At 44.0% G+C, this 27,905-nt stretch overlaps 3 protein-coding genes across 6 annotated transcripts in view; 2 read left to right on the top strand and 1 right to left on the bottom strand.

The window, feature by feature from the left end:
* Positions 1-12,784, bottom strand: part of LOC110492827 (neurotrypsin) — a 31,822-nt gene extending 19,038 nt beyond the window's left edge. Inside the window, exons 1-2 of the mRNA XM_036946135.2 lie at positions 12,226-12,784; positions 9,774-9,816 (exon numbers count right to left, since the gene is read on the bottom strand). Of these exons, the coding sequence (XP_036802030.1) occupies positions 9,774-9,816; positions 12,226-12,297 (115 nt within the window). The 5' untranslated portion in view covers positions 12,298-12,784. The remainder of the gene's footprint in view (positions 1-9,773; positions 9,817-12,225) is intronic.
* LOC110491355 (E3 ubiquitin-protein ligase TRIM21) lies at positions 469-2,614 on the top strand. Its single transcript, XM_036946136.2, has 2 exons — positions 469-658; positions 840-2,614. The coding sequence occupies exon 2, from the start codon at positions 842-844 to the stop codon at positions 2,516-2,518; it is 1,677 nt and encodes a 558-aa protein (XP_036802031.1). The 5' UTR covers positions 469-658; positions 840-841; the 3' UTR covers positions 2,519-2,614.
* A 9,498-nt stretch (positions 12,785-22,282) lies between the features above and the next one.
* On the top strand, positions 22,283-26,912 carry LOC110491353 (uncharacterized). Of its 4 annotated transcripts, XM_021564733.3 has the most exons (6): positions 22,980-23,288; positions 23,624-23,729; positions 24,479-25,010; positions 25,285-25,485; positions 25,588-25,717; positions 25,817-26,912. In XM_021564733.3, the coding sequence occupies exons 3-6, from the start codon at positions 24,629-24,631 to the stop codon at positions 26,307-26,309; spliced, it is 1,206 nt and encodes a 401-aa protein (XP_021420408.3). In that variant the 5' UTR covers positions 22,980-23,288; positions 23,624-23,729; positions 24,479-24,628; the 3' UTR covers positions 26,310-26,912. The 4 variants fall into 4 exon arrangements, with proteins under 4 accessions (XP_021420407.3, XP_021420408.3, XP_090058010.1 ...); XM_021564732.3 differs by lacking the exon at positions 23,624-23,729 and having other exon boundaries at positions 22,283-23,288; XM_090201884.1 differs by lacking the exon at positions 23,624-23,729 and having other exon boundaries at positions 23,160-23,327.
* The last annotated feature ends 993 nt before the right edge of the window (positions 26,913-27,905 follow it).

The following is a 27,905-nucleotide window of genomic DNA, read 5'->3' as shown; positions in this document are numbered from 1 at the left end:
ACGTTAACCTTGGTTACTGAGAATCTGACAGAGCCGGTTGCAGGCATAAGCGACATAAGCGGTTGCTTAAGGGGTCTAGACAATCTATACAAACAGAGCCGGCGGAGATCCGTTTGCATCACTCTCTACGTAGTTCTATGTAGGTTTGTGCGGCTGAATTTTTGGAACGCGATGCCAACGGACCCTCGTCAGCTCCGTTTGAGTAGACTGTCTAGAAAACTCAGTCGGGTTCTCAACTTACTATGGCAAAATGAATAGAATTTTATGAAATGTGTTTTATTGTGTTGCAATTGCAGTTTTCTCTTCGCCCCATGGAAAAATGTGTAGAATTGCAGGAAATCGACTTAAACTGGAAATGTTTCTTTCCACTGTAAAATTTGCCAGGAGTTTGCCCCGCCCCCAACCAAATGTCACGCAGGGCCCCCAGAATGCTAGAACCTGAACCCTCAGCAGAGACTTCAGACAGGCATATGAAATATCAACGCTGTCCCTTTAAGAGCAAAGCTATGCAAAGAGCAGATAAGGAGTTGAGTGATGTCACTTTGCAGAAGTGAAAGTTAAATATAGACCAACCATTATCCTGTTCCTCAGAAAGATAACATTGCAGCTTAAGAATCTACGTTTGTCGAGAAATTAAAGGAAAACACAAGATTTTTAGGTGAGTAAGAGAAATAGAGACAGAGGGAGATGGAAAAACCTTGACAGCAGGATCACAACTACCATTCAGGATACCGAGGTCACTGCGAGAGTGAGAAAACCCCCCCCCCCCCCACCAGTTTACGGTCTAAATGCTGACTCATTCCAGAAAGTATTTTAATAGTTGTTTTATTGTGTTCCAGAAATGGCGTCCTCTAGCCGTCTCCTGTCTGAAGAGCAGTTCCAGTGCTCTATCTGTCTGGATGTGTTCACTGAGCCTGTCTCCACTCCATGTGGACACAACTTCTGCAAGGTCTGTATCAGTGGATACTGGGATACAACTGACCTGTGCCAGTGTCCAATGTGTAAGAGGACATTCTACACAAGACCAGAGCTAAAAACCAACACAGCATTCAGAGATGTTGTAGATCATTTTAAGATGATCAGAATCAGAGACACAGACGAAATCAGAGACACAGACGAGTCCCCTGCCGAGGCTGGAGAAGTGTCCTGTGACGTCTGCACTGGGACAAGGCTCAAGGCCCTGAAGTCCTGCCTGGAGTGTCTGACCTCTTTCTGTGAGACTCACCTGCAGCCTCATCAGAGAGTCACCGGCCTGAAAAGGCACAAGCTAATAGACCCCGTTGAGAACCTGGAAGACAGGATGTGTAAGAAGCATGACAGACTGCTGGAGCTGTTCTGTAGGACCGACCAGACGTGTGTGTGTCAGTTCTGCATTGAGACAGACCACAAGACTCACCACGCCGTCCCACTAGAGGAAGAGTGTGGAGAGAGGAAGGTTCAGCTGGGGAAGATGGAGCGACAGATACGGCAGATGATCCAGGAGCGACTAGAGAAGGTTCAGGAGGTCAAACACTCAGTAGAGCTCAACAAGAGAGACGCAGAGAGAGAAATAGCGGACAGCCTGCAGGTCTTCAGTGATCTGATGGATTCCATTCAGAAAAGCCAGGCTGAGTTCATTGAGGTGGTTGAGGAGAAGCAGAAAGCAGCAGAGAATCGTGCTGATGGGCTCATTAAACAGCTGAAGCAGGAAATGACTGAGCTACAGAAGAGAAGCACTGAGCTGGAGCAGCACTCACACACTGAGGACCACCTCCTCCTCCTCCAGACCTTCCCATCCCTGTGTACCCCGAAACACACAAAGGACTGGTCTGAGGTCAGTGTTCACAGTGATATGTGTTTGGGGGGACTGAGGAGAGCTGTGTCTGAGCTGGAGCAGACACTTCAGGAAGAACTAGAGAGAGCGGTGAAGAGGTTGTGTGATGTTGAGCTGAAGACAATTCAGCAGTGGTCAGCGCATGTGACCCTGGACCCTGATACAGCACATCCATTCCTCATCTTGTCTAGGGACCGGAAACAAGTGAGATATGGAGGCACAAGGCAGAAACTCCCTGACAACGCAAAGAAATTCTATAACCCAGAGAGGTTTTTGAATCACCTCTCTGTCCTGGGAAAAGATAGTTTCTCCTCGGGGAGATTCTACTATGAGGTGCAGGTGAAGGGAAAAGCTGAGTGGCTGTTAGGAGTGGCCAGGGAGTCCATCAACAGGAAGCATGACATAAATATGAGCCCTTTCGATGGCCTCTGGACTGTGTATATGAGGGGTGAGGATATCTATGAGGCCTACACCTCTCCCCCTGTCCCTCTCTCCCTGAGAGAGAAGCCCCAGAAAGTAGGGGTGTTTGTGGACTATGAGGGGGGTTTGGTCTCCTTCTACAATGTGAAGGCCAGGGCTCATATCTACTCTTTCATTGGCTGCACCTTCACTGAGAAACTCCATCCATACTTCAACACCTGTGATAATGAACTTGGTCCAAACTTAGCCCCATTCGTCATCTGTCCTGTCAATCACACAGACTGAATGCAATGTTGTACTTTAGCACATGATATTATCTGAAATTAGTATGGACATGTAATCCTATGCCGCAATGACGAGAATAAATAATATCTGAAGTAATATGGTGTTATGTACAGTTGAAGTCGGAAGTTTACATACACCTTAGCCAAATACATTTAAACTCAGTTTTTCACAATTCCTGACATATAATCCTAGTAAAAATTCCCTGTCTTAGGTCAGGTAGGGTCACCACTTTATTTTAAGAATGTGAAATGTCAGATTAATAGTAGAGAGAATTATTTATTTCAGCTTTTATTTCTTTCATTACATTCCCAGTGGGTCAGAAGTTTACATACACTCAATTAGTATTTAGTAGCCTTTAAATTGTTGAACTTGGGTCAAACGTTTCGGGTAGCCTTCCACAAACTTTCCACAATACGTTTGGTGAACTTTGGCCCATTCATCCGGACAGAGCTGGTGTAACTGAGTCAGGTTTGTAGGCCTCCTTGCTCGCACACGCTTTTTCAGTTCTGCCCACAAATGTTCTATAGGATTGAGGTCAGGGCTTTGTGAAGGCCACTCCAATACCTTGACTTTGTTGTCCTTAAGCCATTTTGCCACAACTTTGGAAGTATGCTTGGGGTCATTGTCAATTTGGAAGACCCATTTGTGACCAAGCTTTAACTTCCTGACTGATGTCTTGAGATGTAGCTTCAATATCTCCACATCATTTTCCTTCCTAATGAAGCCATCTATTGTGAAGTGCCACCCGTCCCTCCTGCAGCAAAGCACCCCCACAACATGATACTGCCACCCCCATTCTTCACGGTTGGGATGGTGTTCTTCGGCTTGCAAGCCTCCCCCTTTTTCCTCCAAACATAACGATGGTCATTATGGCCAAACAGTTCTATTTTTGTTTCATCAGACCAGAGGACATTTCTCCAAAAAGTACAATCTTTGTCCCCATATGCAGTTGCAAACCGTAGTCTGGCTTTTTCATGGCGGTTTGGGAGCAGTGGCTTCTTCCTTGCTGAGCGGCCTTTCAGGTTATGTCGATATATGTCTCGTTTTACTGTGGATATAGACACTTTTGTACCTGTTTCCTCCAGCATCTTCACAAGGTATTTTGCTGTTGTTCTGGGATTGATTTGCACTTTTCGCACCAAAGTACGTTAATCTCTAGGAGACAGAACACGTCTCCTCCCTGAGCGGTATGACGACTGTGTGGTCCCATGGTGTTTATACTTGCGTACTATTGTTTGTACAGATGAATGTGGTACCTTCAGGCGTTTGGAAATTGCTCCCAAGGATGAACCAGACTTGTGGAGGTCTACAATTTTCTTCTGAGGTCTTGGCTGATTTCTTTTGATTTTCCCATGATGTCAAGCAAAGAGGCACAAAGTTTGAAGGTAGGCCTTGAAATACATCCACAGGTATACCTCAAATTGACTCAAATTATGTCAATTAGCCTATCAGAAGCTTCTAAAGCCATGATATCATTTTCTGTAATTTTCCAAGCAGTTTAAAGGCACAGTACACTTGGTGTATGTAAACTTCTGACCCACTGGAATTGTGATACAGTGAATTATAAGTGAAATAATCTGTCTGTAAACAATTGTTGGAAAAATTACCTGTGTCATGTACACAGCAGATGTCCTAACCGACTCACCAAAACTATAGTTTGTTAACAAGAAATTTGTGGAGTGGCTGAAAAACAAGTTTTAATGACTCCAACCTAAGTGTATGTAAACTTCCGACTTCAACTGTATACAGTCTATAGGTAAATGTGTATGTACTGGGTTGAAATATTACTATATACAGTGCCTTGCGAAAGTATTTGCCCCCCTTGAACTTTGCGACCTTTTGCCACATTTCAGGCTTCAAACATAAAGATATAAAACTGTATTTTTTTGTGAAGAATCAACAACAAGTGGGACCCAATCATGAAGTGGAACGACATTTATTGGATATTTCAAACTTTTTTAACAAATCAAAAACTGAAAAATTGGGCGTGCAAAATTATTCAGCCCCTTTACTTTCAGTGCAGCAAACTCTCTCCAGAAGTTCAGTGAGGATCTCTGAATGATCCAATGTTGACCTAAATGACTAATGATGATAAATACAATCCACCTGTGTGTAATCAAGTCTCCGTATAAATGCACCTGCACTGTGATAGTCTCAGAGGTCTGTTAAAAGCGCAGAGAGCATCATGAAGAACAAGGAACACACCAGGCAGGTCCGAGATACTGTTGTGAAGAAGTTTAAAGCCGGATTTGGATACAAAAAGATTTCCCAAGCTTTAAACATCCCAAGGAGCACTGTGCAAGCGATAATATTGAAATGGAAGGAGTATCAGAACACTGCAAATCTACCAAGACCTGGCCGTCCCTCTAAACTTTCAGCTGATACAAGGAGAAGACTGATCAGAGATGCAGCCAAGAGGCCCATGATCACTCTGGATGAACTGCAGAGATCTACAGCTGAGGTGGGAGACTCTGTCCATAGGACAACAATCAGTGGTATATTGCACAAGTCTGGCCTTTATGGAAGAGTGGCAAGAAAGCCATTTCTTAAAGATATCCATAAAAAGTGTTGTTTAAAGTTTGCCACAAGCCACCTGGGAGACACACCAAACATGTGGAAGAAGGTGCTCTGGTCAGATGAAACCAAAATTGAACTTTTTGGCAACAATGCAAAACGTTATGTTTGGCGTAAAAGCAACACAGCTGAACACACCATCCCCACTGTCAAACATGGTGGTGGCAGCATCATGGTTTGGGCCTGCTTTTCTTCAGCAGGGACAGGGAAGATGGTTAAAATTGATGGGAAGATGGATGGAGCCAAATACAGGACCATTCTGGAAGAAAACCTGATGGAGTCTGCAAAAGACCTGAGACTGGGACGGAGATTTGTCTTCCAACAAGACAATGATCCAAAACATAAAGCAAAATATACAATGGAATGGTTCAAAAATAAACATATCCAGGTGTTAAAATGGCCAAGTCAAAGTCCAGACCTGAACCCAATCGAGAATCTGTGGAAAGAACTGAAAACTGCTGTTCACAAATGCTCTCCATCCAACCTCACTGAGCTCGAGCTGTTTTGCAAGGAGAAATGGGAAAAAATGTCAGTCTCTCGATGTGCAAAACTGATAGAGACATACCCCAAGCGACTTACAGCTGTAATCACAGCAAAAGGTGGCGCTACAAAGTATTAACTTAAGGGGGCTGAATAATTTTGCACGCCCAATTTTTCAGTTTTTGATTTGTTAAAAAAGTTTGAAATATCCAATAAATGTCGTTCCACTTCATGATTGTGTCCCACTTGTTGTTGATTCTTCACAAAAAAATACAGTTTTATATCTTTATGTTTGAAGCCTGAAATGTGGCAAAAGGTCGCAAAGTTCAAGGGGGCCGAATACTTTCGCAAGGCACTGTAACTATAAATGTGGAGGCCAGGTCTTATATCTATTATTTTACTGGCTACACCTTCACTGAGAGACCTTATCCGTACTTCAATCCCTGTGATAATTACGACGGTACAATGATAGCGCCATTGGAAGGATCTGTGGTTCAAAACGTTGATCCGACTAGATGAAAAATCATCGACGTGCCCTTGAGCAAGGCACTTATTAACCTTAGTTGCTCTGGATAAGAGCGTCTGCTAAATGACTAAACTTTGACTCTCTAGCCTGCTATACACACCATCTCTTATCCCCCAGTCCCTCTGCTTGGAACTGACTCCTCTTCTTTCCTGTATCCCTTCATCTCCTTCTCTCCCTGCAGCACTGATGATAAGAGAATTGCATTATATTCTGTAGGCCTAATAAATGTTTAGATTTTGTCAAGATTCCATAATGCCTATTTGAATTTAATTGGAATAATAACTGATCATTGCATCATGAATCCGTTTGTAAACGCCAATCACCGCATGCAGACACACATACCAACACCGATCACTAGGACGACAATACTGCGTTGCTACGACAACCACACTCTCCTCCATCGCTATGGGAACCATCATCATTCTCTCAGCTCCCATAATCCATTTCACATTCTCAATGAGCATTTGACACGGTTCACAAACACACACAGAGAGTTGAGACGATATGGGGGGGTTGGTGTGTATCTGTGCTCTAACACACAGAGAGTTGAGACCATATGGGGGGGGGGTTGTCTGTGCTCTAACACACAGAGAGTTGAGACCATATGGGGGGGTTGGTGTGTATCTGTGCTCTAACACACAGAGACGTGAGACCATATGGGGGGGGTTGGTGTGTATCTGTGCTCTAACACACAGAGAGTTGAGACCATATGGGGGGGGGGGGGTTTCTGTGCTCTAACACACAGAGAGTTGAGACCATATGGGGGGGTTGGTGTGTATCTGTGCTCTAACACACAGAGAGTTGAGACCATATGGGGGGGTTGGTGTGTATCTGTGCTCTAACACACAGAGAGTTGAGACCATATGGGGGGGTTGGTGTGTATCTGTGCTCTAACACACAGAGAGTTGAGACCATATGGGGGGGTTGGTGTGTATCTGTGCTCTAACACACAGAGAGTTGAGACCATATGGGGGGGGGGGGGGGGGTTGTCTGTGCTCTAACACACAGAGAGTTGAGACCATATTGGGGGGGGGGGGGGGGTTGTCTGTGCTCTAACACACAGAGAGTTGAGACCATATGGGGGGGTTGGGGTGTTTCTGTGCTCTAACACACAGAGAGTTGAGACCATATGGGGGGGGGGGGGTTGTCTGTGCTCTAACACACAGAGAGTTGAGACCATATGGGGGGGGGGGTTCTGTGCTCTAACACACAGAGAGTTGAGACCATATTGGGGGGGTTGGTGTGTATCTGTGCTCTAACACACAGAGAGTTGAGACCATATGGGGGGGGGGGGGTTGTCTGTGCTCTAACACACAGAGAGTTGAGACCATATGGGGGGGTTGGTGTGTATCTGTGCTCTAACACACAGAGAGTTGAGACCATATGGGGGGGTTGGTGTGTATCTGTGCTCTAACACACAGAGAGTTGAGACCATATGGGGGGGGGGGGTTGTCTGTGCTCTAACACACAGAGAGTTGAGACCATATGGGGGGGTTGGTGTGTATCTGTGCTCTAACACACAGAGAGTTGAGACCATATGGGGGGGTTGGTGTGTATCTGTGCTCTAACATAAAATGCATGCGGTGGACACACACACATGAGATACTCATGTTTACACAATCAGCTACACACACCATAGTAAAGCATACTGATGTACTGTACGCTAATCAAACTAAGGAGGGCCTTTTGCATCATCATATCCCAGACAAATCCTCACGCATATTTCACCCAATCAGAACCATCCCTTGGCCAGTTAGAGACTCTGCTGTCTTTATATATATATAGAAATATGCCTTTATGATTTAGACCAGGATGAGGGAGGAAAATGTTGTTGTGTGTCTACATGCAGTGTGTTTTGATGTTGGTTGAGTGTGATTTGTTGTGTGTTGTAAATAAATAAAAAAATTAAAGACTCTTCTGTTTGATTGGCCAGAGTACAGTGGGAGGGGTTTATTTTCCTTGACGCGGTAACATCAAAAGGTCTCAATGAATCATTAGCACTGCAGGGATTTGGATGCTTGTGTGTGTGCATACAGTTTGTGTGCTTTGTGGATTTTGACACTTGGAGTGAGACCAGAAATTATGAATCAGCTGGCCTTTGCAGTGAGCGAGAGAACCCCACCCCTATCACAACCACCAGCCACAGAGAGAAAGAAGGAATAGTGATGGATGGAGGAAATGGGAGGAGGGGAAAAAGAGTCTAGAAGGACATGAGTGAGTAGGAAGGGAGACTATATGAGTAGGGGAAGAAGGGGTGGGACATTTTATGGAGCACAAAGAAATGGGGAGAGGGAAAGGGGGAGGGAATAGGAGAGGGAAAGGGGAGGGAATAGGAGAGGGAAAGGGGAGGGAATAGGAGAGGGAAAGGGGAGGGAATAGGAGAGGGGAAAGGGGGAGGGAATAGGAGAGGGAAAGGGGAGGGAATAGGAGAGGGAAAGGGGGAGGGGAATATGAGAGGGGGAGGGGAATAGGAGTGGGAAAGGAGGGGGATATGACAGGGGGAGGGGAATAGGAGTGGGAAAGGGGAGGGTTTAGGGGGGAAAGGGGGGAGTGAATAGGAGAGGGGAAAGGGGAGGAAATAAGGGAGGGAAAAGGGAGGAAATAATAGAGGGAAAGGGAAAGGGGAGGGAATAGGAGAAGGAAAGGGTGAGGGGAATATGAGAGGGGGAGGGGAATAGGAGTGGGAAAGGGGGGGGGGAATATGAAAGGGGGAGGGGAATAGGAGTGGGAAAGGGGAGGGTTTAGGGGGGAAAGGGGGGAGTGAATAGGAGAGGGGAAAGGGGAAAGGGGAGGAAATAAGGGAGGGAAAAGGGAGGAAATAAGAGAGGGAAAGGGAAAGGGGAGGGAATAGGAGAGGGAAAGGGGAGGGGAATATGAGAGGGGGAGGGGAATAGGAGTGGGAAAGGGGGGGTGAATATGAGAGGGGGAGGGGAATAGGAGTGGGAAAGGGGAGGGTTTAGGGGGGAAAGGGGGGAGGGAATAGGAGAGGGGAAAGGGGAGGAAATAAGGGAGGGAAAAGGGAGGAAATAAGAGAGGGAAAGGGGGAGGGGAATAGGAGGGGGAAAGGGGAGGGGAATAAGAGAGGGAAAGGGGGAGGGGAATATGAGAGGGGGAGGGGAATAGGAGAGGGGGAGGGGAATAGGAGAGGGAAAGGGGGAGGGGAATAGGACAGGGAAAGAGGGAGGGGAATAGGACAGGGAAAGAGGGAGGGGAATATGAGAGGAAAAGGGGGAGGGGAATAGGACAGGGAAAGAGGGAGGGGAATATGAGAGGAAAAGGGGGAGGGGAATAGGAGGAAGGAGGGGAATATGAGAGGGAAAGGGGGAGGGGAATAGGAGAGGGGAGGGGGATGGGAATAGGAGAGGGGAGGGGGATGGGAATAGGAGAGGGAAAGGGGGAGGGGGAAGGGAAAGGGAAAGGGGGAGGGGAATAGGAGAGGGAAAGGGGTATAGGAGACGGAAAGGGGGAGGGGAATATGAGAGGGAAAGGGGGAGGGGAATAGGACAGGGAAATGGGGATGGGAATAGGAGAGGGAAGGGGGAGGGGAATAGGACGGGGGGGAATAGGAGAGGGAAGGGGGGAGGGGAATAGGAGGGGGGGAATAGGAGAGGGAAAGGGGGAGGGAGAAGGAAAGGAGATATAGGAAGAAGAGAAAAGAAGGGATTGTTAACCTACCTGCGTTTTGCACCTCGTTTAAATAACTGTCATCAGCTATCACCTGAGAGGAGAGGAACACAGACATAGTTTCAGATTCACACAACGTCAGATAACACAACCTACTGTCAACATTTCACATCATATCTGTTACAGAACAAATAAATACTATATTGACCCTCAAGAGGGAAAATTGGGTTTACCACCAATAAAAGACAAACGTCAAAAAAGTTTGTTGAACCCCGCTCGCATGATGAATGACCTTGTCTAAGAGGCTTTAGCTCAGTGGGCTTGTCTTGTGATGTGTAGACGATGCAGGTTAAATCCCTTCCTGTCACAAGTACAAACACTTCAGACACACAGACATGCAGAATACAGAGACCTGAGTCATGAAGAAGCAAGTATGAGACAGTTTCAGATAGTATCTGACAGAATGCTGTGTAGTACAGCCTTTCATAGTCACACAAACCAGGTCAGAGAGAGAGGAGAGACAAGAAGAGGAGAGGAAACTGGATAAAAGAGGACTCGCACGCACGCACGCACGCACACACACACACACGCACACACACACACACACACACACACACACACACACACACACACACACACACACACACACACACACACACACACACACACGAGCGTCACCTCCCTGTGATATTGCCCTGGCTAATCATATTACACAGTGAACAGGGGTTTCTGATGAAAACCTAACATGCTGATGATATCTCCACTCATATCAATCTCACGGTTATCATACTGTTACAGCAGCATATCAGATGTTACCACAGCTGAGACCAAACCAACACATCTGGACAGAGAGAGGCTCGATCTGTTCCAATATTCACACTAACATACCACTTAGAATGAATCAGTGTACTGGGCATGCATTCTAAATGGTAAAATTGTGTTGGTATTGGAACCGATAGCCTCAAATCTGTACACCACAGGTGTCTGCATAGCCGCACACAGGGACAGGGTTACAGAACAGGTACGGGCACACACAGATATCCACAACAAGACAGTCAGCAGAGCCCGCTAAGCTAAAGCCTAAGCAATAGCTCTGGGAGCTAACACAAGTCTTCAGGACTCAGGCAAGGTTTCTCTTCACATGAGCGTATTCACGATTCACCAAACCAGTTCTGTGTCATTAACACCACACTGGCTTCCCCCCTGACCCCTGACCCTCCCACAACTAGTCTTAGCCTACACACACCTCAACAGACAGAAGTTACTATTTGTAGCAGGTTAGGAGAACTTAAGCAGCAGGCTAGGATAATTAGGTCAAGGTTAGGAAAATGATTAGGTTTAGCTAAAATACTCTACTAACCTACTATGAAAAGTCACTTCAATCCATAGCTGTAAACCATCTAGCCACAGCCCACCTCACCTCGCCCCTCCAATCTCCTTAACTAAAAGATGCTTGTTGAGGGATCCATGAGACAGTAATATAGTACCAACTCGGGATTATCTGCTTGAAAGGATAACCTCGAATACGGAGCAACAGTTGTGGGCCTATTGAGAAATTATTCACTCGTAAGCCTATAGGCAATAGGGCTACATTGTGTCTCAATACAACATAATGCATATTGCAGTTACAGATGGTGCTGATGTTCTGCTGGAGGGCTGGGTGATTGAATTGCTGCGACAACGGGAAACAGCGCGTGGTGCAACTGTACACCTACGCGCCACCAGGGGAAAACAGGCACGGGCTGGTTCCTATGACACCCAGCCATGAGGGAACCGTGCCTGAGTGTGTGTGTGTGTGTGTGTGTGTGTGTGTGTGTGTGTGTGTGTGTGTGTGTGTGAGTGTGTGTGTGTGTGTGTGTGTGTGTGTGTGTGTGTGTGCGTGCGTGCGTGCGTGCGTGCGTGCGTGCGTGTGTGTGTGTGCGCAACCTCGCTTTATCCGCTCAATTAGACAAAGACATAAAACAGACTCTTGTGCGCAAACACTGACGCGGAACAATAATGTATATTATTAATGCCTGACTGATATTAAAGGCGATCTAATGCGTGCACCTACATTCAAACGGCTTCGTCCAGCACAATTAGTCTCTCTCTACCTCCTTGTGGTACCTATAGGCTAAAACGAAGTATTGTTTAATGAAATGATAATGAAAAACGCAACAAAACGTAAATTATGTTCCATTATAATGAAGTATGTGATTCCAACCATTATAAAACGTAGCCTATAGCACCTAGCCTAATGACCGTTATGTCGGTGGACAAAATGTGGGGCGCACCTTCAAAAAGGAAAGGGACACTGTTGTTTTATTTGACCGTATTTCTCAAGGTTAATTTAATTTAGATCAAATCTGTTTTGCAAGATAGACTTTTTCCAAGATATTCGCAAGAGTAAACATAGTCTACGTACGGGACATGAAAGTGTGAGAAGAAAAGGTCTCACCTTGAAAAGGAACGCAATTATAGCACATAGGGGCCACTAAATTGGCTACTGGTCGTAGTAGCTTACCTCTGAAAGCACTTGGAGCCAGAGGCAGTTGAGGCCGATCAGAAGCATCATTTTCCGGGTGTTTGGATCCATCCTAGCCGCTGTGTCAGTGTCACAGCCTGGTAAAGAAATGGCACACCTCTCCCATCTCTGTCACAAACTGACCGCGAGGTGGATCGCTATTCACCACCGCGCACGGACTCGAAAGAGGATGCCAATAGAGCGCGCGAAGGTGTAGGCCCGGTAAACTGGTTTTATGAATGATACGACAGAAACATCTCCCGTTTCAACCAAAAACCTCTCCTTTTGTCTTCTCTCTCTCTGATGATGTGAGGTGTCGGAATAAAACACACACCCCTTCGAGTGAACAGAAACACACACCCACACCACCTCCGCGCCTTGAGTGGAGGAGGCGACTAGCACCACTTTCGGTTGAGATCTAATTGTTCCGTGAGCTGAACCTGATCTAATTGCCGCACCACGTGTGGCAATTCTCAAACTGACAAGTTAACCACACCATGGGGATACGGCGCCTATTGCTGCTTCTCATATACCTGGACCCCCTGAGCGTTCTCTGCCCCGCCACCGGAGGCAAGAAGGTGAAGCACAAGGCGATTGAAAAAAAAACTTTTTTTTGGTGGGAGTTTCGGCTAAAGTTGCGTATTATGAAGCCACAGAGCCCCCTCCGGAAATGAATATCAATAGATATGCCATAGAGCATATATATTCGTAGAATTAATCAATTAATTAATAGGGTGTCCAATTACAAAAGCATATTTTGACCATTTGTTAATTGTGTAAATAATCCTCTAAGAAAACCAATGGTCCATCCTTTGTAGGATGACCAAAATGAAGATGACTAAATCAAGGGTATTTAATCAGGGGTCCGCGGGCACCTAGGGGTCTACAGAGGTTCTGCAGGGGATCTGCACATTATTTTATTTTTAAAGTGGATTTTTTTATTATTTCAATGTTTTTATGAATATCGCTAGTGTCCTGTCACAAATAACTTTGATATTCCTGTTTATTTAAATCACTGAACTAAAATAAATACATTTTATTTGGTCTTTCATGTTACATCAGAGGTCATACACATGTTTTTATTTATTTAACTAGGCAAGTCAGTTAAGAACAAATTATTATTTACTATGACGGCCTACCCCGGACATATTGTGCACTGCCCTGTGGGACTCCCAATCACGGCCAGATGTGATGCAGCCTGGATTCGAACCAAGAACTGCAGTGACGCCTCTTGCACTGAGATACAGGGCCTTAGACCGCTGCGCCACTCGGGAGCAAGGCCAAAAAGTATGTTGACACCTCTTCAAATGAGTGAATTCGGGCCTACCAGCCCAGACCTAGCTACAGGTCCACGAGAACGCTTGATGCTGAAGACTTCACAGAGCTGAACCAAACATACAGTATGTGATCAGTAGCCTTGATCAAATATGTTTAATTGAACACACACAAGAAAGGTGTATAGGGGTACCTTGTAGTAAAGACAAGCATAGAATTCTTATATAAACATAAAAGAGCAGACAGACAGAAAGAGTTATAGGTTTAAAAAAAATTATAATACAAAATAAGATATACAGAACAGTGACAGGTAAACAGAAAGAGGCGGGGTGTCCACATACCTTTGTATATATAGTGTTGTATATAGAATTCGTTGGTTATTTTGTGTGTGTGTGCGCGCCTGTGTGCCAGTAAGGGATGTTAAAATTGAGTGATTTGGTAGCTTTACTCGTCTGTTTCCATACCAACGGTTTTAGCGTGAGGATTAGCTCGTTTCGATGAGACGGTTTGGGAATCGGGAGTGTGGGGGTTGGTACTGGGATTCGAGCCAGAGCCTCTGGGTTAAACCTAAACCTCTCTCACATCCATTCCACTGAACAGAAACACAAGGACTCTTGGAAGATTAGTCCAAAACAGGACAGAAAGAGATCCTAATCAAATAAAACAGCCCCACTGCACCTTGAGGAGACGAGCACCACTTTCGGTTGAGAACTGTCCCTTAAACTGCTGCAGAGTTAGAATTGGAACCATTGGAATTGACCCCAGTTCTGATCTCGGCACTTAGGATTCTGATGATAAACTCCTATTATCGTCATCTTAGCTTTAGAACGCCCATACTTGCCATTGTTTTATAGGCTACATGATCTCTGGTTTGTAGCTTGCTCTCTTATGACAATGCTGCATGTCTCTATCTCACCCCCTATGATAGCCAGGAGCTGCCTGGGTGGCTGTTTATTGATAGCCTACACAGGATAGTCTAATGTCATTGGCGAAATTAACATTTGCATGCTTGTTGTTCTAATGACGATTGACTCCTTTACACAGCGAAGATGAACTGTTCTGATGGATTTCCGATTTCAACTCTGTGACAACCTTCTACTCTCGGTTTTCTTTCTGACATTATGCCTCATCACTGGCTCTACAGAAAGCTGAGTCTTTGGATGGATTTCTTGGCATCAGCTCGATGCTCCTGTTTATGTGCACATTTAGTAGGGGAACATGTCAGCCTGGCTGGTTTTCTATAGCATACTCGGTTCTGAAATGAAACCAGTGTTTTTTTTAGTATTGTGAATGGGAGGTTATGATTCTCCCCCATTTTGAAGTGACTTTTACAGAAGACCTTGACCAGACAACTCCTCCTCTATGTCCCATATAGGCCTATGTTTGTCCATGGTATATGTTCCTTGTTGTCTTATGTCTTACTTGATTAACGTGTCCTGTCTTGTAGAACAACCCTGACGTTTTCTCAACAAGAAGCTAACAAGTTTTGCTTTAGGATATGCCAACAACAACATCAAATCCATGAGCGGTGTCCACATGACATCATAGTCTTCTCCCTTTGATGTCACACACAATGCTGGACAAATATGTGAATGTGCAAAGGATCGCTTTGTGTTGCAGCGGTGCAAATGGTTAAATCAGCCTGTTGACCACGCCCACCTGTGACGTCACTGTCTAACTTCTTTAGGTAGCCTAGTGGTTAAGAGCATTGGGCCAGTAACCGAAAGGTCGCTGGTTCAAATCCCGAACAGACAAAAACAATTATGTGTATGTGCCCTTGAGCAAGAGACTTAACCCTAATTGCTTCACCCCTAAAGTTGTACTTGATAAGAGTGTCTGCTAAATTACTAAAATGCAAATATGAATATCTGTCATGAATTGCTTTTACCTTGAACCTGGCACATTGGACTTAACACTCCTACAAGTTATTGAATTCATATTGATATCTGATTTACAAAAGCAGTCAGTGAGGTTTGGATCTCACTGCCAAATGTTATTGCATATCTTTGAATGTGATTTTGTCATGTTTGTTGCATTCCACAGCTCTGTTTTCAGAAACACAACAGTGACTTGGTTACACAAACCATTTAGTCCATGTTTGAAGATGCAGCAATGTCTCTATTTCCTGTTACTAGATTTGAACAGCAACGTCTCTATTTCCTGTTACTAGATTTGAACAGCAATGTCTCTATTTCCTGTTACTAGATTTGAACAGCAATGTCTCTATTTCCTGTTACTAGATTTGAACAGCAATGTCTCTATTTCCTGTTACTAGATTTGAACAGCAATGTCTCTATTTCCTGTTACTAGATTTGAACAGCAATGTCTCTATTTCCTGTTACTAGATTTGAACAACAATGTCTCTATTTCCTGTTACTAGATTTGAACAGCAATGTCTCTATTTCCTGTTACTAGATTTGAACAGCAATGTCTCTATTTCCTGTTACTAGATTTGAACAGCAATGTCTCTATTTCCTGTTACTAGATTTGAACAGCAATGTCTATATTTCCTGTTACTAGATTTGAACAGCAATGTCTCTATTTCCTGTTACTAGATCTGAACAGCAATGTCTCTATTTCCTGTTACTAGATTTGAACAGCAATGTCTCTATTTCCTGTTACTAGATTTGAACAGCAATGTCTCTATTTCCTGTTACTAGATCTGAACAGCAATGTCTCTATTTCCTGTTACTAGATTTGAACAGCAATGTCTCTATTTCCTGTTACTAGATTTGAACAGCAATGTCTCTATTTCCTGTTACTAGATTTGAACATCAATGTCTCTATTTCCTGTTACTAGATTTGAACAGCAATGTCTCTATTTCCTGTTACTAGATCTGAACACATTTCAGTTGCATGACCCTTGCTGGTTTAGAATGTTATATTTAACCAGGCAAATCAGTTAAGAACACATTCTTATTTATTATTATTATTTACAATGATGGCCTACACCAGCCAAACCTGGACGATGCTGGGCCAATTGTGCACCGCCCTATGGGACTCCCAATCACAGCCAGATGTGATGCAGCCTGGATTCAAACCAAGTACTGTAGTGATACCTCTAGAACTGAGATGCAGCGCCTTAGACCCCTGCCCCACTTGACCACCCATACTATTAGAAACGTTTATGACCTGTCTGTTGAGAACACGGAAATCATTTCGAAACCAAAGTCAGAAACCTGCACACATATGTTTGCCAAATTCTAATTCGATATGAACCTACATTTTAATTAGGCAGATGTCACTACATTCAATGTTGTTTTTCAGCTGTTTTACAGAACATTTTATGGCTTTGGCTTTTGACATAATGTTTTGTCTGTTCCTATTCATCTCAACTTGATAATTGATTTATGGTTCTAATATTTTCAAGGCAAATTTCCTTTCAAGAACGGGGAAGTTTATTCAATCTAAACTTTAATATTTTCTTAAAGAAAAATGTAATACTGATAGTGTAACTTTAATGATGCATTCATATTTTAGCTATTTTTAAAAAAATGAAATTTTACCCCCAATTTGGTGATATCAATTGGTATTAACGATCTTGTCTTATTGCTGCAACTCCCAACGGGCTTGGGAGAGACTGAAAATATTTGGCATGGGCCCCAAGATCCTCAAAAGGTTCTACAGCTGCACCATCGAGAGCATCCTGGCCGGTTGCATCACCGCCTGGTGTGGCAACTGCTCGGCATCTGACCGTAAGGCGCTACAGAGGGTAGTGCGAACGGCCCAGTACTATACTGGGGCCAAGCTTCCTGCCATCCAGGACCTATACAATAGGTGGTGTCAGAGGAAAGCCCATAAAATTGTCAGAGACTCCAGACCCACCTATAGACTGTTTTGTTTGCTACCACACGGCAATCGGCACCGGAGCACCAAGTCTAGGATCAACAGCTTCTACCCTCAAGCCATTAGACTGCTGAACAATTCATAACAATCGCCACTAGACAATTTACATTGACAAAAATAGAACTGTTTGGCCATAATGACCATAGTTATTTTTTTAAGAAAAAGGGGGAGGCTTGCAAGCCGAAGAACACCATCCCAACCGTGAAGCACAGGGGTGGCAGCATCATGTTGTGGGGGTGCTTTGCTGCAGTGGGGACTGGTGCACTTCACAAAATAGATGGCATCATGAGGAGGAAAATTATGTGGATATATTGAAGCAACATCTCAAGACATCAGTCAGGAAGTTAAAGCTTGGTCGCAAATGGGTCTTCCAAATGGACAATGACCCCAAGCATACTTCCAACGTTGTGGCAAAATGGCTTAAGGACAACAAAGTCAAGGTATTGGAGTGGCCACAAAGCCCTGACCTCAATCCTATAGAAAATGTGTGGGCAGAACTGAAAAAGTCTGTGCAAGCAAGGAGGCCTAAAAACCTGACTCAGTTACACCAGCTCTGTCCGGAGGAATGGGCTAACTTATTGTGGGAAGCATGTGGGCTACCTGAAATGTTTGACCTAAGTTAAACAATTTAAAGGCAATGCTACCAAATACTAATTGAGTGTATGTAACTTGTAAAAAATTTAAGCTGAAATAAATCATTTTTTCTACTATTATTCTGACATTTCACATTCTTAAAATAAAGTGGTGATTCTAACTGACCCAAGACATAGAATTTTTACTATGATTAAATGTCAGGAATTGTGAAAAATTTAGTTTAAATGTATTTGGCTATGGTGTATGTAAACTTCCGACTTCAACTGTATCTGCATGGCATTTTGTCTTAATTTTGGCCGATTAACTCATGTTTATTTCTGTAGATTAACTCGTGTTTTTGCTCCGTTTTTCTTCTCAGGCCAGGCAACAACCCATACTGCAGGCCTACTGTTCCATAAAGAAGTCAGCCAGCGTTTGTACCAAGACTGGCATGGGCCATCATTCAAACAAAGAGATGCCTCCCTGGCCACCAGTGCATATTTCCAAATTGCGTTAGCATTACCTGATCTGTGTTTGAATGTGACTGTGATGACAATACAATCTAAAAACTATGTGGGTAGTCTTTTGTCCATTCTTTAATCATTTATTGTATGTTTGTAATTTTAGTGCACTATTTTTGTTTAATGGTGATTAATCACATTGTCTGAAAGTGTTCAAAACACACTGAAAACACACTGAAAACAACGCCATGTAAAAACAAATTGACATTGAGGTTAAAGAAAGTGCGCTTTTTCAATTGACCTGATTTTGCTAACCGTCACTTTAGACCAAATCAATATGTCAATATTAGTGTAACGTTTTTATATAAACAAAATCTTAATTTCAGAATTTGCGATTAATCGTAGCAAATCCTGTGATTAACTCAATTACATTTGAATCATTTGACAGTCCCAATTTTAATATATTCTTTGCTAGAAATATGACTATTCATTAGTAGTAGCCTTAATTAATAAATTGCACCATACAGGGTTATAAATGGGGCTACCTTTGGTTCCGTGAAGAAGAATCCCTAGGGTTCTGATGAAAGAACGCTACAAAAGGGTTCTAGAACTTTAAGGGGTATGAAGCAAGCGATAGAACCCTTTTCGGGTTCTTTATGGAACGTATTTTTCTTGGATTGTAGAGAAATTAGAAAAACTACTCGTCTTTTTTTACAGACTTTGTTTTATCTACCGACTTCAGGGCATAAGATCCCTCATGAAGTTAAAAGCTAAATGTGTTTTTGTCTTCACAAGTCTTTGAAGTTTGGTGTTCATTGGTAAAGGTTTGTTATCTCTAACCCAGATCTCTGCTCTGCCTGTGTGAGTGTGTGTGTGTATTGAGCAGGCGACTGCTGATTCTCTGGTTAGCTCTGTGCTGAGCTGGAAGCCAATGCAATGTGTAGATGATTATCTTATCTCTCATCCAACTCTCCCTGTCTCATTTCCTTCACCTCCTCCAGCCTGTCAATGTGTAGATGATTATATTATCTCTCTCTCTCATCCAACACTCCTTGTCTCCTTTCCTTCACCTCCTCCAGCCTGTCAATGTGTAGATGATTATCTTATCTCTCATCCAACTCTCCTTGTCTCCTTTCCTTCACCTCCTCCAGCCTGTCAATGTGTAGATGATTATCTTATCTCTCATCCAACACTCCTTGTCTCCTTTCCTTCACCTCCTCCAGCCAGTCAATGTGTAGATGATTATCTTATCTCTCATCCAACACTCCTTGTCTCCTTTCCTTCACCTCCTCCAGCCAGTCAATGTGTAGATGATTATCTTATCTCTCTCTCTCATCCAACTCTCTTTGTCTCATTTCCTTCACCTCCTCCAGCCTGTCAATGTGTAGATGATTATCTTATCTCTCATCCAACACTCCTTGTCTCCTTTCCTTCACCTCCTCCAGCCAGTCAATGTGTAGATGATTATCTTATCTCTCATCCAACACTCCTTGTCTCCTTTCCTTCACCTCCTCCAGCCAGTCAATGTGTAGATGATTATCTTATCTCTCTCTCTCATCCAACACTCCTTGTCTCATTTCCTTCACCTCCTCCAGCCAGTCAATGTGTAGATGATTATCTTATCTCTCATCCAACACTCCTTGTCTCCTTTCCTTCACCTCCTCCAGCCAGTCAATGTGTAGATGATTATCTTATCTCTCTCTCTCATCCAACTCAATTTGTCTCCTTTCCTTCACCTCCTCCAGCCTGTCAATGTGTAGATGATTATCTTATCTCTCTCTCTCATCCAACACTCCTTGTCTCATTTCCTTCACCTCCTCCAGCCTGTCAATGTGTAGATGATTATCTTATCTCTCATCCAACACTCCTTGTCTCCTTTCCTTCACCTCCTCCAGCCAGTCAATGTGTAGATGATTATCTTATCTCTCTCTCTCATCCAACTCTCTTTGTCTCCTTTCCTTCACCTCCTCCAGCCTGTCAATGTGTAGATGATTATCTTATCTCTCTCTCATCCAACTCTCTTTGTCTCCTTTCCTTCACCTCCTCCAGCCTGTCAATGTGTAGATGATTATCTTATCTCTCTCTCTCATCCAACTCTCTTTGTCTCCTTTCCTTCACCTCCTCCAGCCAGTCAATGTGTAGATGATTATCTTATCTCTCATCCAACACTCCTTGTCTCCTTTCCTTCACCTCCTCCAGCCAGTCAATGTGTAGATGATTATCTTATCTCTCTCTCTCATCCAACTCTCTTTGTCTCCTTTCCTTCACCTCCTCCAGCCAGTCAATGTGTAGATGATTATCTTATCTCTCATCCAACACTCCTTGTCTCATTTCCTTCACCTCCTCCAGCCAGTCAATGTGTAGATGATTATCTTATCTCTCTCTCTCATCCAACTCTCCTTGTCTCCTTTCCTTCACCTCCTCCAGCCAAAGAAGAAGCATGGTTCAAATCAGATAATTTGCACCCTTCCTTTGGCTCTTGTTTACTCTCCTTATGATGAAGGCTAGTGAGGGGATTGGAATCGGGCTGAATCACACCTACCTATAACCTTGTTGCTACTCAGCAAAACAGGGCACACTCACACACACAACCTGTCCCTGTTTCTTTGTTGCTGTTGTTCCATACCCATCTTGTACCTCGCCTACTACACAAGAGTCACATGGTACAGTGCTGATTTTACAAATGTGCAGTTGTCATGGCAACACAAGGGTTACTACATGTCTGAGTGGTTGACAGAGCTCTCTCCAGTTCCTATTGCTAATTTGAGGAGCTACAATAGCACTCATACTGTTCGACAGGGGAGGATGTGACCAGGGATGATCACGTATAGAATACATTAGAATTAGAATTTAGAATTAGACTGCAGCATTAGAGTTAGACATGTGGAATCAGGCCATGAGTAGGCTTCTGATGGAAATCTTCACTGGGTCATAATAGGTGGAGCTTTGAAGATTTAACTTCACTTAACACAGGCTGAGTGATGACAGCACACGCATATCTGAAGCTTTCATGAGGTTTCATGATGTCGTTGTAGAGTGTGTGTGTGTGTGTGTTCCACAATCCTACCCAGAGGCTTAGGTTCCAATCCCATTACCCCACCCCCTCCCCCCGCTCCTCATCCCCAAACCGTCCCATTAAAAAGAGCCAGCTCCCACAGCTAAGACAGTTGGTATGGTAACGGATCAGTAAAACTCAGAGTCTCTCCTTTTCAACACCCTTCCCTCTGAGGCAACCAGACAGACACAGTACTAACCCTCCCTGTGTGGGTTGTAAGGATGTGTGAATATGCTGTACTGCTAGAGAGAGGGAGAAAGAGAGTGGGGGGGTACAGGGACAGATAGACAGACAGATAGAGAGTCAGACAGGAAAACAGACAGGTACAGAGATGAACAGAGAGTTAGGCGGTACAGGGACAGACAGACAGACAGATAGAGAGTCAGACAGGAAAACAGACAGGTACAGAGATGAACAGAGAGTTAGGCGGTACAGGGACAGACAGACAGACAGACAGACAGACAGGAAAACAGAGAGCGAGGCGGGGGTGTTTGTCTTCAGCAGCACTGTGTAGCGACAGATCGTTTATCATCTCCTGCCGCCGGCACGGATGGTGTTCAGCGATATCATCCACCGCAGAGTGTGTCTGTCAGGAGATGTTTACAGGAACTCTCTCTTCCACCGGCATCTCCGCCCCCTCCATATGGAGTCAGTGATGAGAAGAAGTGTGTGTGTGTGTGTGTGTGTGTGTGTGTGTGTGTGTGTGTGTGTAAGCTTGAGTGAGAGGAGATTAAAGTGTGGCCACACCTATTTTAAGGTCAATGTCATACATAACCTCTGACTGAACCGGAAGTTCTGTAGCATTATGGGGCAACACACTACCCCTGTACTATGAGCCCAGGTCGTCACAACAGGAAATGGGGTGAGTCCACACGAAACCAGGACAACAACAACAAAAATAACATGATTTGGGGGATTTTCAGGAAATTTAATTCATAGACTGGAAATTTGGAGGAAGGGTTGTTGACATATATCATTAATTAATGTAAGAAAATTGTTATTGAAATAAAAATGCTACTCATATTACAGATATATTTATTAGACCAATATCTGCTTTGTAGCACCTACAGATGAAATACTGTGGAGGCCTGGGTATTGCCAAAATGTCATATATATGCCAAAATATGAATTATATATATTATGCTTTTAGATACAAATGTTTAAAAAAAATATGTGAACAATACTTCTTTCGAAGGACTATGGATTAAAGTTAATGAAAATCCCAATAATATACAGTACCAGTCAAAAGTTTGGACACACATCTCATTCAAGAGTTTTTCTTTATTTTTTTATATTTTCTACATTGTTGAATAATAGTGAAGACATCAACACAATGAAATAACACACGTGGAATCATGTAGTAACCAAAACATTGTTAATCAAATAAAAATAGATTTTATATTTGAGATTTGTCAAAGTAGCCATCCTTTGCCTTGATGACAGTAATGGAGCCATATGTGTTATTTCTTAGTTTTGATGTCTTCACTATTATTCTGCAATGTAGAAAATAGTAAAAATAAAGAAAATCCCTTGAATGAGTAGGTGTGTCCAAACTTTTGACTGGTACTGTATATATATATTTTTTGAGTCTTTGTTAGATGGTAGGGTATTTGCATATTAATGTATTTTTCAAGCAACGTATAGGGGAGTTATTCTCCAGTCTAGTAGGTGGCGGTAATGCAACATTTATTGGATGCCAACCTCCGTTAAACTTCATCAAAGAAGAAGAATAAGATCTAGAGCTGATTTGCAACCCGCCGAAGCAGATCTGGAGAAGAAGGAAAATGTCTCCTGTCTCCACACGCACCGTTCTAGGATCAGCTGGCCGTTAGGAAAACGCAAACAGCAAAGTGGTGAGTCGGAAAACCCTCACTAGTTGCACTGCAGTGAAGGTTAGCGCGAAAATGTTGTGCAACCTGTTCTGAATGTGTTGTATCATAATTTCGATTGGGCCTTATCAAAGGCGCTACCTTCCCCCTTTGAGGCCTAGCCAGCCATGTTTAGGTTTAGACGAAAATAGCGAATATTAACGGTTTACTTTTCACCAAACAGAATTGCGACTGTGGTTCGGGTAACTTGCAACGGTAGCAGTTACTGTGTACTTATAACAAACTTTATTGGTCCCAATCTATCATCTGAGTAGCTAGCTACATGCTTTTAATGAATGCACTGTGTTGGATTTACATAGGAAGCAGGTGTCCTTGCCAAATAGAAGATACCTAGCTTGCTAGCGACGTCCGGCCCGGAGCGCCTCCGGTGTGCGCGTGGGTGACCAACAGAGGGCGAGTTAGAATGTGACGTCAAAACTCCTAATGTTGTTTTTTGCATGACGACAAAGCGTTCTTATTACGAGCCCACAATATGTCATACAAATGTTATAGACATTCATTATTTACCAGAATATAATCTTAAATATAAGTAATATACATTGCTGAATTGGAGAGGGTGGGAAAGAGAATAAATATCTGCGACTGGTGGGAATTATTTATTTAATTGGTAGTCGAGTACCTCAACTCCATGATGATTCACGAGTTGGGCACAGACTAGAGTTTTAGAAACGAACCTCCGACTCGCGATACAGTCGATACTTCGAAAGTGAAAATTCTCAAACCCTTGTTATGTACCTATGTTTCTCATCTGCGTGCCTTTGTTTGCTGAAGTCCATACTTTTTAATAAAACGTTATTCAAAAACAACCACCGACTGTTTTCTCATTGCTGTTCCTCTAAGAGGACAACTCGCAAATTGAAAATCAACAAGGAAACAGTCGGTCGTTGTATTGTATTAACGTTTTATTAAAAGGTACGGATTTCAGCAAACAAAAAATGGCGGGCTAACGTAAGGGTTTAAGAATTCACATTTTTGAAGCATCGACTGCATAGCGACTCGATGAGATAAGAGATTCATAAGAACAACAACCCTAGTCTGGATGTGAGGTACTTGGGGAATCTAATTAGGACATTTGTATTATTGTAATGGCTTATTAATGATGACTATTACTCTGTAGACTAAAGTTTGATGTCTGTTTTTTTTCTGTCCTACAGACTTTACCCATAACTGACCTTAGAGCAGTGTGAAAGCTCATTCTCATCCTACCCCGGACGTTGCAAACAAATATAGAAAGGTTCAGGAGAAACTCTTCCACACTCCAAAACAGTCACCCAGGAATTGAAGAGGAAGTGACATCAGAGCAGATGGAATCAAATCAGAGCCTGGCGGGGGTGGACTCCCAGGGCAACATGGTGTTCAGAGTGGTTAAACCTGTCATGGGCATCTTCCAAGTCTCCTCAGAACAGACCAACTCTGTCGGACAGGGGGGGTCGCAGCAGATGATGGTTGAGGGGCTGACGGGGTTACAAGGGTTATCCAATCTCCCCTCCATGGTGCTGGGGGATGGACAGGGTCAGGGCCAGCAGCGAATGGGGGAAGTGAACCAGATGCAAGCCCAGATTCAGATCCCAGCAGAGGACATGTCCCAGACCCAGGTTGCCGCTCCGAACCACAACCACGTACCCCATGTTCCGTTTGCAGAGGTGTCGTCTCTCTTGGACCCCAACATGAAGAGTTCCAAGGCCCGTAAGTACCACAGCTAGAGACGGAGGGAATCAGGCCAGGTGTGGCCCCTCCTACTGGAGACCTCTCTTTCTGCAGGATGTTCTTGGGCTCCCGAGTGGCACAGCGGTCTAAGGCATTCTCAGGACCATAATTAACTGAATCAGTTGTTAGAACAGTGCTGGTGCAAAACCCTGCACACCCAGTAGCTCTCCAGGTAGAAGGTTGGCCTCACCTGCTGTAGTATGGAATAAGTAGAAAACTCAACACAATTTGTCTGTTGTTCCTCTGGTCCTAGGCAAGTACCTGATACCCTATGACGAGATCAAGCGTCGTCTGGAGGCTCCAGAGAAGATGTCTCTGCGTTCACTAGCAGCCTACACCAGGGTCAGCCGTGGCCCGGCCAGCAAGAAAACCCTGCAGGAGTCTCTAAATATACTGGGTCTTACTCCTGGTACTACTACTTCTGTGTCTTCTTCCTTTTCCAAGCTCACAGAGGGTAAGCGGTGTGTGTGTGTGTGTGTGTGTGTGTGTGTGTGTGTGTGTGTGTGTGTGTGTGTGTGAGCATCTCTTGTGCTTTATAGATTGTTGTGTTTTCCAGGTGACACCAAAGCCCTGTGTAACGACATGAAGGACTTTGCCCATGACTACATAGACTTTGGCAACATGGCCAAGCAGCTTATTCCAGAGACCAACACTGTCCAACACTGGTCCAAGGTCATAGAAACCAGGTTAGTGTGGTTACAGCACGGTGTAATCACGAGTTAACTATGATCTATACGTTTTCTGTACAGTGAGACCGACCCTAACACACCTTTATTCTGCGATAGGAGCCACCTGGAGGCGATGAGGAAGTGTTTTCGTGACCCGGTCAACAGTGCGTCGTTCGACAACGTGACTCACGGCTTGGGCCTCGGGATGCTCGACGCCGCCCTCGACATGATCACCATGGTGATCGACAAACAAATTCGCATCCTGTCTGGCGCTGCGGCAACCGATCCCGTCGACACCGGCCCTCCAATGAGACGCATCCGCCGCCGCCACCGCAAGCCCCGAGACAACGGCAACGACAAATTGCACGGGTCGCTGGGCGGGGTTAAAGGTCAAGAGAAAGGGCCAGGGAAGGGCAAAGGGAGGGGCAGAGGCAGGAAGAAGATGCGGCTGCAGGAGTCTGGAGCTCCGGTTGGTGTTGCCATGGATACAACCCAGCAGCAGGATCAAGAGCATTGTCAGCCGGAGGATGTGGAGAGCAGTGTTCTCACACTCGTCTCTGTTGGTTACGAGACCATCTCCAGCGGCCTCAATGCCACAGGACAGATCTGAAGATGTTTAACGGTTGAACAAACAATGCTTAACACGGGAATCAGACTTTGCTTAACATTTTCCCATGGGGAAGCTGGGAGCGGAACTGTCTTAGTAACGTTGTGGAACGTTGTGATGTTTAGACGCAACTCTGCTCTGGCCCACAGAACCCCAAACACTGAGAGGGAGGCATTCAGTGACCTCACAGCATTCTGGTTTAGAGTTTTGTTTTTGAATGTTGCAGCTCTTGCCTACTGATAAATTCAATCAATTGCATTTTGTTTTTTTTGTTGTCAGTTAGCACAGAGGTGAAGAACGCAGCTTTGTTCAAGTGGAATTCAAGTCAATCCAAAGATAACTGATTATATTGAAAAACCTACAATGTAGAAATGAGTCTTAATTCTGGTCTTTGGGTTAAGGCAACCCATTCATTCCACCTACTCATCTGGTATTTGATAGCCCCGTTTATTTATATCATGAGTGGACTAGTTATAGCCCTCTCTCAATCTCCATGATTGTAACATAGGGAACACATCATGCCAGTACTTTGTCAATGATTGTATGTTTATATTGAAACCTGGATTGCTGAAATACTTGTATTAAAGCTTTCATTTTATGAATGAACCTCCATGATGTTCTTTATTTCTGACAGAATCAATGGCACAGCATCTGATCTATTTCACTGAGGGAGTTTGACTAAGCTGAACCGGGATGGCCTGTGCCGTGACCGGGAAAAAGCGATAAGGAAGGAGCTTCTCAAATTGAATAGTAATCTGTGCCGCCCGGTCATATTGTCAACAAGGCAGCATCATTCAGAAACATGGTGCATCTTTTCAAATTCATTTTCTTTTGAGAAGGCAAAATAGGGCCAGCCGGTGTTATGATACTGGTGGATTGTACGGTTGTGGCTACTAGTACTGCTCCATCTAGTTGTCTGGGATAACAGTTATTAACAACTGTAGCATTTTAGCTAACTCTAACCTTTTTCCTAACCTTAATCTCATTCTCCTAACCTGCAATGTAAGTCAGTGGAGCCTGGTGGGAGGAGCTGTAGAAGGACGGGCTCATTAATGGCTGGAATTGAATAAATGGAATGGAGTCAAACATGTGGTTTCCATATGTTTATCATTCCATTCCAACCATAACTGGATTAGGTTTAGTTAAAATGCTACAGTTGTCAACAAACCACAAGCCATCAGTTTCAAAACAAATGCAATCACTTTTCAGCCAGTGGAGACTCCGAACACCCGACCAGTGTTTCTCAACCTATATGAACACCTATTTAGTCAAATGTCCTCAAAATGTAGCACTGATACAATAAAACAGGGACACTGGATAATGTTACAGCAAAGACAGTAGAGATCTCTTGAAAACAACTGGGATAAGGTCAAATCATGACGTCAGTGATCTTAAGGTCACAAAGTCGGAGCTCTAGAAAGTTTGTTAGAAATGTTTTGTTTGTTTATTCCATGTGTAATTGTGTTGTATGTGTCGAACTGCTATGCTTTATCTTGGTCAGGTCGCAGTTGCAAATGAGAACTTGTTCTCAACTAGTCTACCTGGTTAAATAAAGGTGTTCTCAACTAGCCTACCTGGTTAAATAAAGGTGTTCTCAAC

Source organism: Oncorhynchus mykiss, chromosome 16 (genome assembly GCF_057628025.1).
Source record: "Oncorhynchus mykiss isolate SJ-2025 chromosome 16, ASM5762802v1, whole genome shotgun sequence".
Taxonomy (NCBI): domain Eukaryota; kingdom Metazoa; phylum Chordata; class Actinopteri; order Salmoniformes; family Salmonidae; genus Oncorhynchus; species Oncorhynchus mykiss.
This window is presented reverse-complemented; position numbering and strand designations above follow the sequence as displayed.